Source organism: Glycine max, chromosome 7, assembly GCF_000004515.6.
Source record: "Glycine max cultivar Williams 82 chromosome 7, Glycine_max_v4.0, whole genome shotgun sequence".
Classification (NCBI taxonomy): domain Eukaryota; kingdom Viridiplantae; phylum Streptophyta; class Magnoliopsida; order Fabales; family Fabaceae; genus Glycine; species Glycine max.
Window position 1 is genome coordinate 33,187,721 of NC_038243.2, and position 22,326 is coordinate 33,210,046.

Genomic DNA, 22,326 nt, shown 5'->3' on the forward strand with positions numbered 1-22,326 from the left:
TTGAAACTCGATTCTTGAATCTTTCTCTTGATTCTTGAATTGTTCTTGACTCAATCTTGAAATTATTCTCTTGGTCTTTTTGTCATCATCTTTGTTATCATCAAAACACCTTGAATCAATCTTGATTCATTATCATGAAGCAATGAAGTTTGCTTCTACAGAAGAAATGTCCCTCATGTTGAGATTTCTCTTTTCCCGCAGATATCCAAAACCCGTTCCAGTGAAACTACGATCCCACACTTGTCAACGGTGAGAATGTGAAACTACGAAACCAGTGGAAGAAATTTGGACACCACCTTCAAAATCTATTTTTTCACATTCTCACCGTTGGGATTTGCAAACTAATGTTTTTGCAGTGATAAATTTGTCTTGGATGTTGACAGTAAAATGGAGGCTACAATCTCTTCCCTTTTTCTCTAATGCTTGGAAACCCTAACAGAGAAAACAGGGAAAAAACTTGAGGAATCTTAGGGAACTACTAGAGACACCTTTATCACTTTTGGACTACACACGTGAGCCTGCTCGGAGGTAAGGAATAAGTTTATTACAATTGGGATTAGAATGAACATGTGTAGAAATCCTTAGGGAATCAAATTGGGATTTATTTTGGGATGTTTATTGAATTATAATTTTTCCTTTATGATTATAAATACGATATTTTTGTGTTTGACTGACCTAATGCGAATTGGTTGATAAAATTGAGTGCGAATTGATTTTAAATACGATAATTTTTCCTTTATGATGTCCTAATGCGAATTGGTTGATAAAATTGGGTGCTCTTTGTGTTTTCGTGCTTTTAACCTAGATTTTGATTCATTGATTTTGATATGATCATGTGAAATTGTTTGAGGGGTTTTACTCCCCATGTTGTGAGAAACATTTTTGTATAAATTGTTTGTACTTTGGACAAGATTTGCTAGATTGACATGATAAATTGTTATATTGAGATTATGAAATTGTGATTAAAATTGTGCTTAAGTGATAAATTGAATATGTGATGATTTTTAAGATAACATGCTGCTTTGAGATCATAACATTGTTATTGGGATTGAGTATAAGTGCAAAGTTGAATGCATTTGTGAGATGCACGTAAAGATGTGATAGTGGATTGTGACATTTGATATGTTAAAATTGTTTATTATGAAATTTGGTTATAAATGAGTGTGTGATTAACACTTGATGTGACAACACTTGTATTATGAGCTGTGAATTATATAATAACCCGACTGGTGTTTACCTCGAGAAAAGTGTTTATGCGTAGTATTAAAGGAAAAATGTATGATTCCTAGTTAGGAATCTAATGTGTTAAATTGTAACACAATGTGTTAAATATGTTTGAAACACGAGTGTGAGATCGTGGGTATTATATAATTCATGAGTAGCGTCTGCGTGCAAAAATTATTTTAGGGGTTGGACCTAAATCAAGAAGGTGAGACCCTAACGGATTCTTCGAAGTCTTGGCCTTGGAGGTAAAGACATTCGGTTTAAGTGCTCCTTTAAGCCTATGTTGATCCCATATGATTGAAGCATTCTCGCAAACACAGAGTGACCCTGGCTGGTCACCTTATAATTTTACTTGGTGAGAGTGACCTGACATACCCATTTTGTGGTGTGTCTTGTTATGAACTCTTAAGTGCCCCAGGGTGGTTTTTCACTGACATAATACTACATTACATATAGGCTTGAGTCTTAGTATAATTGTTGCATAAGGTTTGCTAATTGTTTATTATGAAATTGATGTGCGTTATTACGTCTTGACCTGAGTTTGTGATTCATGTATAATGTGATTGAAAAATAAATTTTAAATGATAAAGTGATGAAGTGACGTGTCTGATAGGATGTGACATTGGGGATAAATTTTATTTTAATTGTATGATGTTATTTTATTTTAGTTTATCTCTCCGATTTAATAAAGTTTCTCTTGTAAACTTTGACGGCCTTGTTCTGAACTGTAAATGTTTTTAATAAGTTTTATTTGGAAATAATGAAGTGAATGTAAACTTTTTATCTTTATTTTTATATGTTTTATTTAGTTATATGTATATTAGGATAGAGGGTGTCACATGATGCATTGGAAAGAGATCAACTTTTAAAATTTTAATTGGGTGGTATTTATCTTTTGTTTTTCTAATTGTTTTCTAAAAGCCTTCCTTCTATTAATCTTCTTTAGAAACCTTGGGTTTCATGTCAAAATAAAATACATGTGGGGCATAAGGATGATGTGGGAACGATGTGTCATTCCCTTTTTTGTCAAAACAAGTACGTGTGCCTCACCTCACTCCCCGCCACATGATGTTCTAATAGCTGGCCTAATAACATGTGTATGTTTCCTTAGCTGACTCAGGTATTACCTAATTACCATCTATATATGCTGAGAAGTAATCAGAACACTTGACCTTTCAACAACTTGCTTATTTTCCGGTGTTTTATTTCCATCATCCAATTAAGAACACTACTTTTTCACGGATGGTTGCTGATGTTAACTTTCACGGGGACCAATTAATATAAATGAAAAATGAAACCAACTTGGAAGAACGCTGATCTTATCTTTAAACAAACATAAAATAGATGTCATTCTATAAACTATATCTGGATGCCAGGCAAATGTGTCTGACTTATAAAAAGTTACTTGCAAGATGACCATATTTTTAACTTTAGTTATTTTCTGTACATTCTAATTTTTATATTTACATTCCTTTTCATTACATAACACACACTATATACTTCCTCTCTTCCAAAACTATATATGTTTAACCTTAATGCACATCCATTAAGAAACATTTAATAAGTATTAAATATTAATGTATTTTTTTAGAAATATTCTTATTTAATATAAGATATGGGTTAAAATATACATGTGATTCTTAATAAATATTTAAATTTTATGTTTATTTTTTAATAATATTTTTTTATCATAAAAACAATTTTATTTTTAATCTTTGATATTTTTTTAATTCCTAATAAATTAGTAAATTTTGTATTTACTCTTAGAGATAAATATTTTTTATTCTTCACATTTTTTTTAGATCTTTAACACTTTTTTAGTCGTTAATATTATTTCTTTTTTCAGTTTCTTTGAAAATGATCAATAACAAATAAAAAAATTATGAGGGACTAATCATAAAATTTTTTAATTTATCCCGGACTAAAAACATGTTAAGGACCAAAAACAAAATTATTTTATTAAGAATTTAGTGCAAAAAAAAATACAAAAATTTAAGTATTTATTAAAAATAAAAAACATATATATTTTAGCCTAAGATATACATATGATTTATTGTTTGTTAAATTGTGTTTATTACACACTAGCTACATGTGTAGTGTTCCTCGTAAAGATAAAATATAGTTATTATAATAGGATTATATGTAGAACAAAATACTTGATGAAATTTAAAATTTGTAAAACATTAATATTTTTTTAAAAATAGACTAAAATTTCTTTAGTTTTGAAATGGAGCGAGTATTTGGTGAGTCTTCTACCTGATCAAGGTGTATTCACTCATGGAGTGTTTTTATTTTTCTATTTTTTTTTTCATTATTCTCTAGATTTCATATCTTAATGCATGATATCGCGTATTAGTCTGGCATCAGAAAGCTAACTTGCCAACTCAAAAAGTTCATTGACACGCTCAAATAAGAAATCTATACAAGAAAAGGAGGTGATACATCGTATTTTGTCAGGTATATGTCATAAATATTCAAACTACCCAAGATATGTTCTCCCAAAACACATTGCGAGTATACTATTCCCCAAAAGATTGCCTTTATATTTTTTTTTATTGCAAAGAGCTTTTGAAGAGATTTTCTTTTAATTTTGATTAAAGGATGATTGCTCTAAAAGGAACCGACTAATTAGTTGAACCAACTGCAACCTCAATATTCTAACTGTTGTAGCATTTATTTTTCATTTTCATAATCAATAATATCAACATCATGAAGCCTTGCACACTAAGAAGTTACCTTATTTATACACATTATATCAAACTTTTTGGGAAGATCTTTCTTTTTGTTAATTTTGACCAGGATCCTTTTACAAACATTTTTTTTTTTCAGATAAAAGCAAGCAGAAAAGTTTTCTTCGACCACAGAATAACCATTTTCCTTTTCTTTTTCATGATGACAAGCAGATGACTCCTCCAAAGCAAAAGTCAAGATTCATCTTCTATGTCTTCAATTCATTGCTATATATACCTCTTTTTATCATAAGGCTTCATCAACCAAATTAAGTGCGCATCTTGCATATATCTAATTGAAGATTACAGAAAGAAGAAGAAATTTAAGTACTTGAAAGTTTAGATATGATGGCATCCTTTCTTCAAGAACTTCTAATTGGATTTCCATTCACCTCAGCAGCATACGTGGGTGAGAAATCAAAGAGGTACCTGCCAGATCCTGCCACCCAATACAACACATCTACCACAAGCTCAGAGCAAGGTAAGAGATATATATATCGTTTATTAGAAAATAATTTGATCAATTGTTTAATTAGAAAACGAGAGAAAAGATAATTGTTCATCAGGTATTCAATAAAGGTATGTTTATATTCACAACACTGAAATACTGAATTAATGTCTTGATTTTTCAGGTAGAGTAAATTCAGTTCTTACCGGGATGAACAGGCTTGGGAGAAAGACTAACAACTTGGCAACTGGGCTCAAAGAACATGGTATACATATATATACACTTCTAATCACATTTGATTCATTAATTTGCTTTTTAATTTTCTTCATCTATAAGTATTTATTGAGAAGCTTCTACGAACTCATAATTAGTCACACAAAAAACTTGTATAATTGACTGATAAATGATTTTGGTCACATGCAGTAAAACTTGGACCAAAAATAACTGATACAGTAAAAGGAAAATTAAGCTTAGGAGCAAGAATTCTTCAAGTTGGAGGAGTCGAAAAAGTCTTCATGCAACTATTCAGTGTAAAAGATGGTGGTGAGAAGTTACTAAAAGCATGCCAATGCTATATATCAACCACATCTGGTCCTCTAGCAGGACTCCTATTCATATCCACCGATAAAGTTGCATTTTGCAGTGACAGATCAATCAAGGCCTATTCTTCAAAGGGTCATTTGATCAGAATTCATTACAAGGTAATACACACGTTAGAAAAAAAGTTATACATTGAAAACATAAAATATCCAATCACAAACTATTAGGTATGATAAGTTTATTAATTTTTACAAAACCACCTTAAAAGAGGTACTAATAGTGATTTGTGATCAGATGTGTAAAACTGTTTTATTCTGTCTGCATCACTATTAAACCCTACCGATATATAGTCATGTTACTTTACACAAAACCTCTATTTATGTGTCTCTTCGTGTTCTCTAACATAAAATTCAAAACTGTGTCATTGCAGGTTGTGATCCCACTTGAAAAAATAAGGAGCATTAACCAAAGTCAACATGTGAAGAAGCCTTCCCAAAAGTACATAGAAATAGTTACAGTGGATAACTTTGACTTCTGGTTTATGGGTTTCTTAAATTATCAGAAAGCTTTCAAATACCTGAAGCAGGCTATCTCTCAAGCTCAAGCGTAGAGAAAGGGAAGAGAGTAGAATTTTACTTTACTCATTCTCATTATTTCTTCATCGGTAATTATTGTGTGAAGCCACAAAAGGCCAAGCACAAGCACAAACATACGTTGTACATAATCTTGTTGGCAAAAAGAAAGCAAATTGTTTCTTCAATTCTTCACTTGTCTCCACATGTAGATTTAATACATTTTTCGGAAGTTTCACAATCCCGAATATAAATTTAAACAATTTGTCACGCTAGATTAATTCAAGCTGGTAATAATAAAGATTTATTTGCCACGCTAGAATAATATTATAGATTTTAAACATTTCTCTCAATTTGCCATGCTATCTTGTTTGAGCTATTATTTACATCAACCCAATGACGTAACTGATTAGCTCGTAACAAATTTACAAAATTGCATGCTCAAGTTAATTTCAAGGAAATATTTGAGTTTATTATAGAAATAAATTCTTTTTAGGGTAAAATATATTTTCAGTTTTTGTATCTTCAGGGAAACCTGAATTTTGTGTCGAAATTAACTTTCACTTTAATCAATTTCATATATGAACTTTTTCATCTCTCGTCATGGTGAAAACCGTATATGATAGATGGAAATCACTACTTTTATACAATTCACAAATTAAATTGATGAAAATTAAAGTATAAAGACGGACTAATACCAAGTTTTACAAAAAGTATATGTATTAAAAATATACATTTTACCCTTCTTTGTATATTGAAGCCAAGGACGACAATTGTTAGGAAGGAGAATATTACAGGATCGAATGTTGTTAGAGGTAGCCCAGCTGACAGTGAGGGAGTGGATAACGCTTAGTAGGAATATGCTTGGTAGAATAATTCTGTTATGGGAGTAGTGCGTCTCAGTTATCCTTGTCGGGTGTGTGTATATGTAGCATCTCGAATGCTCTAATAAAGGCTATATATTGAGCCATGATTGTATTAAAAGGCTATATAAGTTCCTTTGCATTTCTTCCTTCTTGTGCTCTGGAGGTTCCTAGCACTCAAAGCTAGGGTTTTCACTTCTCTGTTGTGTTTCGGTTCATAACATTTTGAATGTTAAAAGAAAGGAGGAACAAACAAAAGCGAGGAGTATGTTTGGATGAGATAATTTAAAATTCTATAAAGAATTTTAAATTCTGACAATTACAAATGCTTCAATTTAAATCCCTTTATTTTTAAAATTTTGTGTTTTGATAAAAAATTAATTTTTTTATTTTCAAAATTTTGTGTTTGGATAAAGAAATTGAATTTTTTCATTTTCAAAATTTCTTATTTTGATAAAATAATCAAATTCATTCTTTTTTAAAATTATATATTTGAATAAAACAATTTTTTGATAAAATAATGTAGATGCAAATGCCTTTGGTGTTTTGATGATGATCATGATGAAGAAAAGCAAATGATGCAAATGATTCAAGAATACAAGCCACAACATCAAGATGATCACTAGTACATTAGGAAGGAAATTCCTAATTGATATAGCAAAAGATTTGGCCAAGTAATGCATGTTAAAAAGTGTTTTTCAAGAGATTTACTCTCTGGTAATCGATTACCAGAGGATGTAATCGATTACCAGTGGCCAAAAATGCTTTACAACAGCTACTAAATATTTGAATTCAAATTTTAGACTGTGTAATCGATTACACCATATTGGTAATCGATTACTAGCAGTTAATAAACGTTTTAATTCAAATATTAAAGCCTGTAATCGATTACACAACTATTGTAATCGATTACCAGAGGAGATTTTCAGAAAATAGCTTTCAAGAGTCACATCTATTCAAATGGTTTATGAATGGCCATCAAAGGTCTATTTATATGTGACTTGGAAACACGAATAATCTGAGAGAGAGTTTTTGATTGCCCAAAATGTCTTATCCTCTCAAAGATTCCTTGGTCAAACACTTGCATATTCAAATAAGGAATTGTGATTGATCTTCATTGTACAATCTGTCTCTTTCAAGAGAGATTTCTTCTTCTTTTCTTTTACTTCTGAAAAGGGGTTAAGAGACCGAGGGTCTCTTGTTGTAAAGGATTCCTGAACACAAGGGAAGGGTTGTCCCTGTGTGATTCAGACTTTGTAAAAGGATTTTACAAAGAGAGTGGAAAATCTCAAGTAGGTTACTTGAGTACTGGACGTAGGCACAGGAAGTGACCGAACCAGTATAAATCAAGTTTGCATTTCTCTCTTCCCTTAAACTTCTTTTATTTATTGCTATTTATCTTTTGCCTTTAAAGAAGTTTATTCTGAATTATCTTTTGAGTAATTCATGTTAAGGATGCATTGTTAATCTAAAGAGAGAGAGCAAGATTTAAATTGGGGAATAGTTCTTGTTATCTTAATTCAACCCCCCCTTCTTAAGATATCTGAGGCCACAAGGTCCAACAAGTGGTATCAGAGCTGGATTCTTGTATAAAGTTTAAAAACTTCAAGAATAGATATGGCCTCATCCAACTTTCCATTTCTTGAGGGAAATTCTATTAATAGGCCTTTTATGTTCAATGGCGAGGGTTATCACTATTGGAAAACCCGAATGCAGATTCTTATTGAAGCCATAGATTTAAATATATGGGATGCCATTGAAGTTGGTCCTTTTATTCCTACAAAGGTAGTGGGAAATGTAATTATAGAAAAACCAAGAGAAGAATGGAATGATGATGAAAGAAGAAAGGTTCAATACAATTTAAAGGCCAAAAATATAATCACTTCTGCATTAGGCATGGATGAATTTTTTAGAGTCTCAAATTGTAAAAATGCAAAAGAAATGTGGGATACTTTGCAAGTAACCTATGAAGGCACAACCGATGTCAAGAGATCTAGAATAAACACTCTTATACATGAATATGAAATGTTCAGAATGTTTCAATATGAGACCATAGAAGATATGCAGAAGAGATTTACTTGTATAGTTAATCATCTTGCATCTTTGGGAAAAATATTTCCTAATGAAGATCCGATTAACAAAGTGTTGAGATGTTTAAGCAGGCAATGGCAACCAAAAGTAACAGCAATTGCAGAATCAAGAAATCTCACTAATATGTCTCTTGCCACTCTCTTTGGAAAACTTCAACAACATGAAATGGAACTTATGAGACTTCATCACCATGAAGAGAATGATATAAAGAGAAAAGGAATAACACTCAGAACCTCATCATCTTTTATTCAAGAAGAAAGTGACAAAGAGGACTTGACTGAAACAGAAGAAGATGATGATGATTTCAGACTCTTTGTGAAAAGGTTCAATAAATTTCTGAGAAACAAAAGAAATAAAAGAAAATCAAACATCAATACAAAGAAGAAAGAAGAAGACTCTTCCTTAGCCCCATCATGCTATGAAAGTAATCAACCTTGGCACATGAGATCCGATTATCTTGTCTTTGAAAGAAGAATTGAAAAATCCGACAAGAGGAATCTCAAAGAAAAGAAAGAAAAGAAAGCATAGATCACTTGGGAAGAAAATAAAAAAAAAAAAAAAATTTTCTTCAAGTGATTCACAAAAATAAAATCATAAATCTGGGTATCATGTTGAAAGACTATGAAAACGGAGAAGAGCAAAAACGATACATTGATAACAATTTCTCCAAACACATGGCATACATCAAAGTTTATTCAACAAACAGAGGCCACTTGTTTAACAAGTAAGCCCAACAAGTAATATCAAATGATACCAACAGGTCACTTGTCATTGATTGATTACTTTGATGATTTTTGTCTATGATTGTTAACTTTTGATTAAGTTTTTGATGCTTGTTTAATCCTTAAGTATTTGATTGCCATTAATGTTTTTGATTGATAGTTATGATTATTTTTTGATGATTGCTTTTGTTTGATTGTGTTTAATTGTAAGTATTTGATTATATTTGATTGGTGTGTGTTAATTGTTTGATTAATACTTAGTTGAATGAATTAAATACAGATTAGTGATGATGATTGATAGTGTTAGATGTATTTAGCATAAACATAGGTTATTTTAGAGGAACTAGTCTAGTTTATGGTCTGGTAATCGATTACCATATAGTGTAATCGATTACACAAGAACAGGCAGCCTGTAATCGATTACAACATCCTGTAATCGATTACCAGAAGGCTTATTACTCTTGTAAACGATTACCAAGCCTTGTAATCGATTACAACGCGTCCTCGTCTATAAATATCACATTTTCCAGAAATCCCTGCGCAGCCCCTTTTCTCTCACGACGTTCTTCCATTCCCAAACCTCCAAATCTTCATATCTCACTCATTTCTCCATGAAATCAACTCCCGTAAATTGCGATCTTCTTCTTTTTCGTTTCTCTTTTGCTTTCACCGATTAAAATCTGCAAACACTCCTTCAAATGGCAGAATCGTCAAAGAAACGAAAGGGTTCTTCCGCCTCCGCTTCGGCTTCAAGAGCTCATCCTTCCGGAGCCACTAGCGCATCCACAGCACCAATTCCACCATCATTGTCCTCTTCCCCAGTGTTTTCTTCCGATGAACAGCAGAAACGGTACTCCAATCTTTTCTCATCTCATTCCATTATCGACCCTAAGTTTATTGATATGGAATTCTTTTCTGCTGAAACCTTTGATTGCATTCAAGCCTTTCAGAACTTAGGTCTTCTACCTTTTATGTCATTACAATTGCCTATTTATCCTGAATTGGTTAAAGCTTTTTATTGTAATCTTGAAATTCAGGACAGCACTCTAATTTCTGAAATTTTTGGGATAAAAATGGTCATTGACCAGTCCCTTTTCCATGACTTAACCAAATTACCCAGTGACGGTGTACCATTTGAAGGTACACTGAATGACGACTGGAAATTTGATTTCTCTGCCCATGATGCCCGCCAGTTGGTTTGCACCAACAATGCGGATATGACCGGACGTCTTCTTGCCGGGTCATTGGCTTTTGAAAGCCGCATCCTTCACTATTTAATTGTGCGTATTTTGCTTCCACGGTCTTCCAACCTTGCCCAGGTTTCTGAGGAAGATCTAATTATCATGTGGGCCTTTCATACAGGGCGTCAACTTGACTGGGCACACTTAGTCAGATATCGCATGCATAAGGCATTGCGATTAAATGCTCCATTACCATATCCACAGCTTGTCACTCTCTTTTTCCACCATTTTCAAATTCCTCTTGATTCTGAACCTTACGTTCCAATCAAGAGATCCTTTTTAATTGGTGCTGCTGTGATTGCTTCTTTTGGTTACCGCAAAGAGCTTGATGGCTCTTGGGTCAAAAAGGGTGCTCCACCCGCTGATGATGAAAGCAACCAACCAGTTGAAGATAATTCCTCTCTTCTTCGAAAGCTTTTGGAAAAGTTCGATGGTCTTCAAACTTTTGTTGGTGACAAGTTTGATAATATGGAATTGCAAGTCGACATGCGGTTTGATGCCATGGAATCAAGGATCACCAAAGTTGAAGAAGATGTCTCCTTCATCCGTACTTGTTTTGATCCACCACTACCGCTTCCATCATCCTCTTAGCTTATAAGTTATTATTAAGACTAAGTCTTATTAGTAATTAAGTATTATTAGTACTCTGTTTTAACGCCGTGTATTTGGCTTTTTATTGATCTAGTTATCGTAGTCTTCCACTATAATTATATTTCTAGACATTGCTTTAGTTGATTATGCAAATGTATGGTTTTATTTTGGCTTCATGAATGGCGTTGTTTGGATATTTATTGTGTTTGGTTTTTGATTGTGTTGTCTAGTTCTTTTTGATGTTGCCAAAGGGGGAGAGAACTTGAGAGACCTTGGGTTAGAAATCAATTAAACTACTCATTAAAGTTAGGCATAGGCATACATGCTAAAAGATAGGGGGAGTAAGGGCTGTGTGAACATGCTATCATCTTGTATATGGTTTGTCTTGATTTCAGGGATTGTCATCATCAAAAAGGGGGAGATTGTAGAAGATCTTTGGTGTTTTGATGATGATCAAAGAGCTTAGAAATCAAGTGATAAAAGTGATCATAAATTCCGAAATATAGGGGGAGTAAACGCACATTTTATCTATACACAATTGGTTGTTGCTTGCTTGAATCTTGATCTCAGGTATTGTATTGTCATCATCAAAAAGGGGGAGATTGTAGATGCAAATGCCTTTGGTGTTTTGATGATGATCATGATGAAGAAAAGCAAATGATGCAAATGATTCAAGAATACAAGCCACAACATCAAGATGATCACTAGTACATTAGGAAGGAAATTCCTAATTGATATAGCAAAAGATTTGGCCAAGTAATGCATGTTAAAAAGTGTTTTTCAAGAGATTTACTCTCTGGTAATCGATTACCAGAGGATGTAATCGATTACCAGTGGCCAAAAATGCTTTACAACAGCTACTAAATATTTGAATTCAAATTTTAGACTGTGTAATCGATTACACCATATTGGTAATCGATTACTAGCAGTTAATAAACGTTTTAATTCAAATATTAAAGCCTGTAATCGATTACACAACTATTGTAATCGATTACCAGAGGAGATTTTCAGAAAATAGCTTTCAAGAGTCACATCTATTCAAATGGTTTATGAATGGCCATCAAAGGTCTATTTATATGTGACTTGGAAACACGAATAATCTGAGAGAGAGTTTTTGATTGCCCAAAATGTCTTATCCTCTCAAAGATTCCTTGGTCAAACACTTGCATATTCAAATAAGGAATTGTGATTGATCTTCATTGTACAATCTGTCTCTTTCAAGAGAGATTTCTTCTTCTTTTCTTTTACTTCTGAAAAGGGGTTAAGAGACCGAGGGTCTCTTGTTGTAAAGGATTCCTGAACACAAGGGAAGGGTTGTCCCTGTGTGATTCAGACTTTGTAAAAGGATTTTACAAAGAGAGTGAAAAATCTCAAGTAGGTTACTTGAGTACTGGACGTAGGCACAGGAAGTGACCGAACCAGTATAAATCAAGTTTGCATTTCTCTCTTCCCTTAAACTTCTTTTATTTATTGCTATTTATCTTTTGCCTTTAAAGAAGTTTATTCTAAATTATCTTTTGAGTAATTCATGTTAAGGATGCATTGTTAATCTAAAGAGAGAGAGCAAGATTTAAATTGGGGAATAGTTCTTGTTATCTTAATTCAACCCCCCCTTCTTAAGATATCTGAGGCCACAAGGTCCAACAAATAATTATTTTTTTCATTAATAAATTCTATGTACTATTTTTCGGGTGTGGTATTTCAATAAATATGTACTATTTTAATCTATTTCAATCAAAAATATATTAATTTAACTATTTAAATAATTATTCCATTTAAGGCCCATTACAAAACTCACAACATAAAAAATATTTAGTACCATTTTACCTTGGAATGCTATTTAGAAGTCTATAGATAAAACTTGTTTTCGGTAGAAGTCATTGGCTAGTAATGCAATTACACAAAAAAAACTTGGACTAAAGCAAAATCTAGTCACAAAATAAGTCCAACTTCCAAAATAATTCCAAATTTTATAATTGCATTTGCTTTAGCACAGGAATTCCTTCACATCTTTTTTGCAGAAGAAAACATAATGTTAAGTGCTACTGAACAAATCATATTTGTTAAAACATAATTCATTATATAAAATGAGAGATATAAATGTAAAACATAATTATACAACATCAACATACTTGTCATGATATCAAATGTACTTCTAATTTGGCATCAAGACATAAAAGACGAGATGTAATCCTCCTTCTCATCCAATGGAAGAGCTTTTATAATCGCAAACTTAATGGGATTTTCAGTCAACCAATCGATTGCTCTATGTCAAAGTGCACCATTAAAATTAGGTATATTATCTAGCTCATTCACGACTTCATGTACCATTTCTTGAGCTTCTTTTATCTCCATTTTTTTGTTGTTCTCCATCTTTTTCTTAGTCACTTCAACAAATTCTTTCAATGACTCAACCACTTCTTTCATTGAGGAAATCATCTCTTCTTTCTCTCCACTCTTACTTGGGCGAATGTTTTTTCTTGTGGCAGAACTTGATCCCTTTAAGTCAAAACTCACACTATGAATTGCTTCCTCTTCATTTGTTTCTTTGCTCATGATATCATCTGCATCTAATGCATTTTCTGCTTCGAGTCCAGTAGCTTTATCCTTTGCACATAGGTCAACAATATCATCCTAATTAGGAATGACTTTGAATTGAAATAGTTTGGCCTCTTCATGTGACTTGAAAAAAAATAGAAACATGTTAATAACAACACAAATAATAACTACAATTGAATAAAATTAAAAGATGATTGACTAATAATGTCACTCACAATTCCATACCATGTTCTGCAAAGCTTAAAACGGTTCTTAACATTATCTAACATGAGGTGAACTCCAAAACGTTTGGACAAAATTTGAGTTGCAATATTGTATGCTATTTCTTTCCAATTTCCATCACCTTTATTGCCCAATATTTTTTTATCTCTAAGCACATCAGCTAGCACACGCTCCATTTCCAAGTTCCATGTGAAGTAGCTTCTTGTGTCCTCACTAGACATCTTTCTTTTTCCACTTGACTTGTTCTTCACATTGGTTGATTCCATTTCTCTAGACAAAAAAAATAATCTCACATATATAATTACATATATATAAAGGTGAGACATGTCAAATTAGCATTCTATGAAAGTATAAAATTAATTACACATAAAAAGAAAACAAAATCCAAAGTATTATTAAATACAAAAATCCAAAGTATCACACATACATGAGTATAGAGTCAATTACACATAAGAAACAAAATACAAATCCACTAAAAACATCTCCCTAATCAAAGTTTCTTCTTATTTGATAGTTGGCAAACATATTCATTACTAAAGTATCATGAAATCTTGTCCATTCCTCAGTTGCTTGGATAGTTGTGACTTCATCTCCAATATTATTTGTGACTCTTTCCATTTGTTGATCGATTAACTCATTATCATTTGGAATATGGAGACAATTTTAACGACGCAAAGCATCTCATAATACTCGAGAATCTCCTGCTGACCCTTCCCACCCAGGCAACACATATATAAACCTTAAATCTGGACTGCAAACTCCTAACACATTTGTAGAGATATCACATTTTCTATTACGATATCTAGGCCTATCTTCTGCAGTAAACTGTTACTGGAATATGTATCCCATCAAGTGCTCCAATCGAATTCTAAAAACATTTTAAAATAAAAAATAAGTTGTAATCACTTAAAGTACCATATAATTACTAGCAAATGACAAACTTACCTTAAACCATCTCCATTTGTTTTCCACCAAGCCCTCTAGATCATAGTCATGGAACTTCAAATATTCTTTGCTTACTTTCATTATAGCTCGCAGGACATTCTTGAATTCCCACTTATTGTTTCCATGGATCTACAATAACTAAAGTGCACAACTCTATACTTTAGGTTGTGAGCAAGGATATGCAAAAATATTACCACAGCTTCAGCTATAGGAACATTTCTTGTTTTTATCAATTGTCCATTCTCTTTTAAAATTCTACAAAGCATAAATTATGTCTTTTTCTGACCCTTAATTGTTCAATGCAATCAGTTTCTGTTCCCTATATAGAGGATTGAGGAAACTATGTCTCTCTAATTCCAAATTTTGGCAGGTTCCTTAACAAAGTACTTGTCATGATACCAAGTCAGTGCACTCAAAAGCATACTGACAACACTAACAATAATGAAAAATGCTTGTTCAAGTTCTTCTTCCACCTCTTCATCTCTTCTACGTTTTCTTGAAGCATCAACTATACTATTTTCCATTAATTTATTGACTATCGACAATATATAACTAAAAATATAATATAGTGCACACAAATTCATATATTCAATTATATATCCCATAAACAAATACTAAGGAAAAAGCATCCTAGTTGACCAAGTAATTAAAAAGCTTAATTATTAACTTTTTTTTGTATACTTCTTTTAGTTAATCAAGAATTCTTAGGTAACTAATCATGATTTTGTTTCGAAAATGAATGAGATAAAGCCCAAAAGAAGCATGATCATTGCCAAATAAAAAATAATTTAATTTAATCTTGCAATAAGTGCTTTAGCCAAGTGCATGGACCAGCAGTTGAATTGCTAGTGGGAGATTCCTATTTTTTTTTTTTCCGGCTCCCACATTAACTGGTGCGATATGATTAATTAGGATGCTGATGCATATGCTTATCAAGAATAATGATAAAAATTCAATTGAACAGTCAATAGGAATCCAAATACATCATTATCATCTCTTATCAAACATGTGTCATACTCATAACTGATTTATCACTTATCTCTTATCAAACATCATCATCTCTTATCATAAATGTTAACCATAATCTTTCATATATTAGTTAAGGAATTAAACATACAAATATTTTATTAAAATGAACAAAAATTATTAGTAAGATTTCATCTTTATCTTTTAGGCAAAAGCTCACGAGTATTTTTAAGATATTGGTTAAAGAATTAAAAAATAATTTTTTTCTTAAGATTCATAAAATTATATGATTCATGATTTTTTACGTGTTTTTTATGATTTTGATAATAAATATTTTGTTATTTAATTCTTTAACTAATAACTTAAATATCCACCATAAACAAGTCCCAATCTATTAATATTATCCAAACCAAATTGTAAGCTATTTGGTTACAGTAGATTTTCTAGTACCGTGAGAGATTTTACATCATTTCATAAATAAATTACTGCTAAAAATAGTATATTAATTAATATTATATAATGTATACTTTTAGTTTCAAAAATAAGCACTTGATTAAGTTTTTACAAATAAATCTTACAAGAAAAGGAAGAAGAAAAAGGAAGTTCAAAGGATGTAAGATTATCATCTAAAGCTTGAAGGACACGAAAATGCTTCTTTTGAAGATGGAGATTCCAAAGTGTATCTTCCTGACCTTGGAAAGGGCTTGGGTTGTGTAATTCAAACAAGGGATGGAGGCTACTTGGCTTCCATGAACCCTTTGTATATTGCTGTGGCTAGAAAAGATGCTCCAAAGCTAGCTATGCAGATGTCAAGGCCTTTTGTGTTGGCATCACACCAATCCTGACAGGGTTCGAGTTGTTTCAGAAATTGGTTGGCATTGGATTTGATGAACTCAACTCCAAGGTTTTGTCCTTAATGCCCATAGATGAAATGATAGGCAAAATTGCAGAACAGGTTGCTGTTGGAGCCAGTTCCAGTGCTGCTAGAATGTTTTCTTACTTGAAAAGCATGGGAAGTGCCATGAGTTCAAGAAGGAGAGAGAGAATAAAAACAGGACTTCGGAATGTTGAAGAGGAGCCACTCACAACAGAGAAGCTTCCAGCGTTTGCCATGCAGAAGGTTGAGTCCATGACAATCGAAGCATTGAAAATTCAAGCTGACATGGCTTAGGAATTAGAAGCCCCATTTGATATTTCTGCAAAGAAAGAAGAGGGTGAGAAAGATCTTTTGGCTTCAGTTATTCCACTTGAGGAATGGATCAGAGACCACAGCTATGCTAAAACTGTTGCAGGTTCTGATGGGGAACCAGAAAAAGTGACACTCGTGTTGGTTGTCCAATTGAGAGATCCAATGAGATGCTATGAAGAAGTTGGAGGACCTGTGATGGTGCTGATTCATGCAAAAAGTGCTGACACAAAAGGGAAGGAGGAGGAGAAGAGGTTCAAGGTAACAAGCATGCATGTGGGGGGTTTCAAGTTATTAAAGGGTCCAAGACAACCACTGCTCTGTTGCAATCACATTAAATTCTATTATGCATGGTGATATAATCATATTCATATCCACATGATTGTCTAAATCATCCTCCACAAATTCAAATATTGCAATTTAATAGCCACAACTTTGTTAGCTCACTAAAATTATTATTTTGTCTATTTAAATGGTTAGTGCAGAATTTTCCTCACAACAGAGAAGAAACAATAGCAAATCACAAGTATATCCAACAACAACAAAAAATCAAATGACTAGATTTTATATCAATGTGATCATATTCCTACGTAAGCACAACTAAACAAACTACATAAGGGCCATCTTCCTCAGTCCCATATTAAAGCTTCCATTTCTGTGTAACCATAGCTAGCAAAAAGTATTTTCAATGTGATACAATAATAATGCGTTCAGTGTCTATCTACATTGAGACCAAATAGAAGAATAACAATCACGAACATTCTAATAGGATATTTTCTAACAACCAGCTAAATGAAAAGCATATAGACAAAAAGGCATTCTCCTTCAAGCTAATCGGCATCAGATCTTTAGCTACAAATCTAAGAATTATCATCTAAACGGGGATGCTCTTTTAAAATGTTGAGAAGTTATGAATTTTGACAACTTTTGAAACACTGTAATGTGCACATCATTAATTCACCAGAAACATTGTTTTATTTTAATCTACTTTTCAATAAACATTATTATTATTGTGTGAATTTACCTTTGCTCACATCATTAATTAATAAAAGTTGCATAAAAATTTATCAGCAACAAAAACAATAATAATATATCAGCAATAATAATTTATCAGCAGCTAAACAAACTTAATTATCCACAATTTGGCTCAACAACAATTTTAGTCAAAAGTGAGGACAATGGAACCTAAAATTAAAATCCTAATACGCAATGCAAAAGCACAAGAAGAAGCTGAATAAAATGTTGTTGAGGTGCTTTGCGAGTTCCAATGCGAGGAAGCTCTTGTCGAAACCAGTAGGTCCAAAAATCACAATCAACTTCTTTTTCGTCTTTGTTTCCAACGCAATCACCAAAAACCATCGTCGGCAGCTAAACAAGTGTGGAGGTTCTTGGAATATTGCGGAGGGAGAAACTGTTGCAAGAGAGAGAGAAGAGTGAGAAACTATTGCAAGAATGAAGAAGCGAGAGAGAACCTGTCGTATCCTAACACAATCACCTTTTTCTTCTTCTTTGTTTCCGACGTAGTCACTAGAAACCGCTACCAGCAGCTGAACAAGTACGGAGGTTCTCGGGAGAAGTTGTTGCAAGAGAGAGAATAGTGAGAGAATAAAGGAGCGAGAGAGTGTCGTATCCTACAGTTCACAAAAGAATTTCAAATTCTTTCATTTTTGAAGAATTTGAAATTCTAATATTTAAGTTAACTAAAATACCTGACCAAAATACTAAAATTTCAATTTCTCTTCAAATTTTTTTATCCAAACACCTTATTTAACTGAAAAGTAATTAAAATCTTTTAAAAAATTGAATTACCCTATTAAATTTCTCCATCCAAACATACTCTAGAAGATTTCATTTTATAGAATTGAGAAATTTAAAGCTAAGCTCGCAAAGAGGGAGTGGCTTATGAGGAAGTTGTTGTCAGTCTTATCTCCTATTGTGCGGCACCATGCAATTGCGCAATGCACTAGCATTTCAAATCTGTTTTTGCATATTTCATTATCATGCACAAATTTTGTTATGAGCCTTGTATTCTAGCACCTTCTATAGGATTCTATATAATGGAACATTGTGCATACTGTTAGTCATCTTATACGACTAACTTTTGTATAGAAAACTTTTGCAAAATATGTATAGTTTTCCCCAATTTATAGTTCTTTTGTAGGAATTGTAAATAAACTTTGTTGTGTTTTGATCTCTATCATTAGGGTCTCTTTTATTGAAATTAATGTTAAAATCTGTACAATTTCATGTAAAAAGGAGCTAATTTCTTGAAGTGCCAAAGTGATTGTTGCGCTAAGCGAACTCAGTGGGCTTAGCGCGTATCCATCGCTAAGCGCTACTTTAGCGCGCTAAGCGTGAAGAAGGAATCTGGAAGAGCACCTGAATCGAAGCAGCGCGCTAAGTGCGAGATCAGCTCGCTAAGCGAGTCGTCCGTCTCTTGCCAGGCTCAGCGCAGCATTGGTGCTAAGACCAAATCCACTTACTCGCGCTAAGCACGATAGTGGCGCTAAGCGCGACGACGCAATTTTAGAGCCCATTTAAAGCCTGAATTGTCAGAATTAAGGTAACAAGGACAACAAAAAGGAAATTATTACGCTCTTGCACGGAATTTTACACACTCAGAGGAGGAAGCAACAACAAGGAGCCATTTGAGAGTGATTTGAGAGTCTTTGAATGATTGTGAGGTGCCAAGAAGAGGAGGAGGGATCTCCCTTCCTGTGTAAGTAGTAATTGCTCTTCATTCTCTGTCTAATTTGTAATTTAGGTCTCCTTGTAATGAATTGCTAAAACCCTAGTTGGGGATTTCTAATGAACAGTTGATGTAAATACTTTTCATATCTAATTAAGTGTATTTTATGTGTTCATTGCTTCTATCAATGCTTTATTGTTGCATGCCTTTGGTCTGATCACCCACTAGTGTGTATTGTTAGGGAACTTTAGCACTGGGAAGTGTACTGTTTCCTTAGAACTTGATAGAGTAGGGCTAGATAACTGCATTACTAGGGATAGAGTGCAGGGTTTTAGTTTTTCTTACGCTGTGAGTATAATGCTGTTTGAATTAAACCTAGTTCAACAAGAGGGATCTGAGAACGAAGTTTGGTTTGAATTAGTCTGAACTTACGAGGGATCGAGGTTTAGTACTTTAGTCTTCGGCATAGAACACAAGAACATTCTAAATTAGAGAAATATCTTTATATGCATCAACTCGTTTATTAGAAAGACCCAACGCTTTTAAACCACTGTTGTCACTTTTAATTGCTTGCGTTTACTATTTTTCTAATTAGGATATATCATACTTTTACTTCAATTCACAATTATTATTTTCTATCAACAAAATGCCCGATTATTGAACAAAGCTTTTCCAAATAAACAAGTTCCCTGTGTTCGATACTCGAATCATTCCGTTTTAATTTTAAATACTTGGCGACCCGGTGCGCTTGCCAGTATATCAGTTCCCCTTTGATATAATTGTTTATAAATTTAAGAAAAAGGAATTATGTGGGGAAGCGAACAAGTATTTATGGCGCCGTTGTCGGGGATACTTATTTTCATTTGGAAAGTTTAGTTCAATTTGAAGGCATTGATTCATTCATTTTCATTGATTCATTGATTATTTTTGTGAATATTTAGTTACTGCAGAATTTATTGTTCTTTGGAATTGGATAATTGTTGTTCTGCTTGTTTTGTATGCAAAGGAGATCTGCTACAGGTGATTTAATTCCCATAGATTTGGAGATTAATGCTACTTGTAGGATACGAAACGCAAAGAGAATTAGAAAATTTTTGCAGGACTTAGAAGTAGCAGCAATTCCAGGAGAAGAACCTCGATCTTCTGAGGTATCTTCTAGTTTTCCTACTCAAGGGCAATCTCATACAGGAGTTAGAGGAGACACTATCATGGCTGAGCAGCCAAGGAGAGTGACCCTTGAAGACTATTCAAATTCAAGTGTACCACAATTTTTCACTAGCATTGCACAACGGAGGTTCAAGCCCAGACTATTACATACCTTCCATTATTGATTCAGTTAATTCAAAATAATTTGTTTCACGGGTTGCCAAATGAAGACCCAGGTGCGCACCTAGCCACATACATTGAAATATGCAACACTATTTGATTGGCTGGTGTGCCTGAAGATGCAATTCGATTGATCATGTTTTCATTCTCATTGTCTGGAGAAGCTAAGAGGTGGCTTCACTTGTTCAAAGGCAACAGTCTTAAGACTTTGGATGAAGTGGTTGAGAAATTTCTGAAGAAGTATTTCCCTGAGTCTAAGACTGCAGAAGGAAAAGCGACCATTTCTTCTTTTCACCAATTTCCAGATGAATCCCTGAGTGAGGCCTTAGAAAGATTCTGTGGTCTATTGAGAAAGACACCTACTCACGGATTCTCAGAACTGATTCAGCTCAACATTTTTATTGAGGGGTTGAGACCACAGTCCAAGCAGCTCCTTGATGCTTCTGCAAGAGGAAAGATCAAATTGAAAATGACCATGGAACTTATTGTAAATATGGTTGCGAGTGACCATGCAATTCTACGTGATAGAGCTCACATTCCTACCAAGAGAAGCCTGTTAGAGCTTTCATCACAAGATGCATTGTTGACACAAAACAAGTTGTTGTCCAAGCAATTGGAAGCATTGACCTAAACACTAAGTAAGTTGCCAACTCAAATACATTCTGCACACTCTTTACCGTCTACCGTTTTGCAGGTTGCAGGGTGTGTCATCTATGGTGGAGCTCACGATTTTGGCTGTTGTATCCCCAATGAAGAACCAGCTCATGAAGTCAATTATATGGGAAACTAGCCAAGAAACAATTTCAATGCAGGTGGATTCTCTGGATTCCTGCATGGCCATCAATATAATCAACAGTAGGGATAATGGAGAAATCACCCTGGAAATCCTTTCAACAAAGACCAGGGTGGACTGTCCACAAGGCCGCAACAACAAGGGCCTAGTCTCTATGATCAAACAACAAAGCTGGAAGAGACTCTTGCTCAATTCATGCAAGTATCTATGTCAAACCATAAGAGCACAAAGTCTGCCATAAAGAATCTGGAAGTCCAAGTGGGACAGCTGGCTAAATAGTTGGCGGATCAACTGTCAAGCAGCTTTAGTTCTAACACTGAAAAAAATCCAAAATAGGAGTGCAAAGCTGTCATGACAAGGAGCAGAATGGCAACCCATGTTGATGAAGGAAAAACTGAGAAGAAGGTGGAGGAGCATAAACAGCAGTAGGCAGCTGAGCCGGCACTTGAACCCGTTTCTGACTTAGTTGACCTTGAGGAAGTTGTGGAAGATGAAGATGATCAACAGGAGAGAGAGACACCAATAAAAGAGAGTGAAATAGAAATAAAGATAAAGGAAGACAACGAAAAACAACAAGAAAAAGAAAAAGAAGAACTAGAAAAAGAAGAAAATCAAAAAA

The 22,326-nt window shown here is 33.5% G+C and overlaps 1 protein-coding gene across 1 annotated transcript; it reads left to right on the forward strand.

Moving 5' to 3' along the window:
* Window positions 1-3,858: 3,858 nt before the first annotated feature.
* LOC100787096 (GEM-like protein 4) lies at window positions 3,859-5,701 on the forward strand. Its single transcript, XM_003528321.5, has 4 exons — window positions 3,859-4,434; window positions 4,586-4,666; window positions 4,825-5,102; window positions 5,372-5,701. Exons 1-4 carry the CDS (start codon window positions 4,299-4,301, stop codon window positions 5,549-5,551), a joined length of 675 nt encoding a protein of 224 aa, XP_003528369.1. The 5' UTR covers window positions 3,859-4,298; the 3' UTR covers window positions 5,552-5,701.
* Window positions 5,702-22,326: the final 16,625 nt, after the last annotated feature.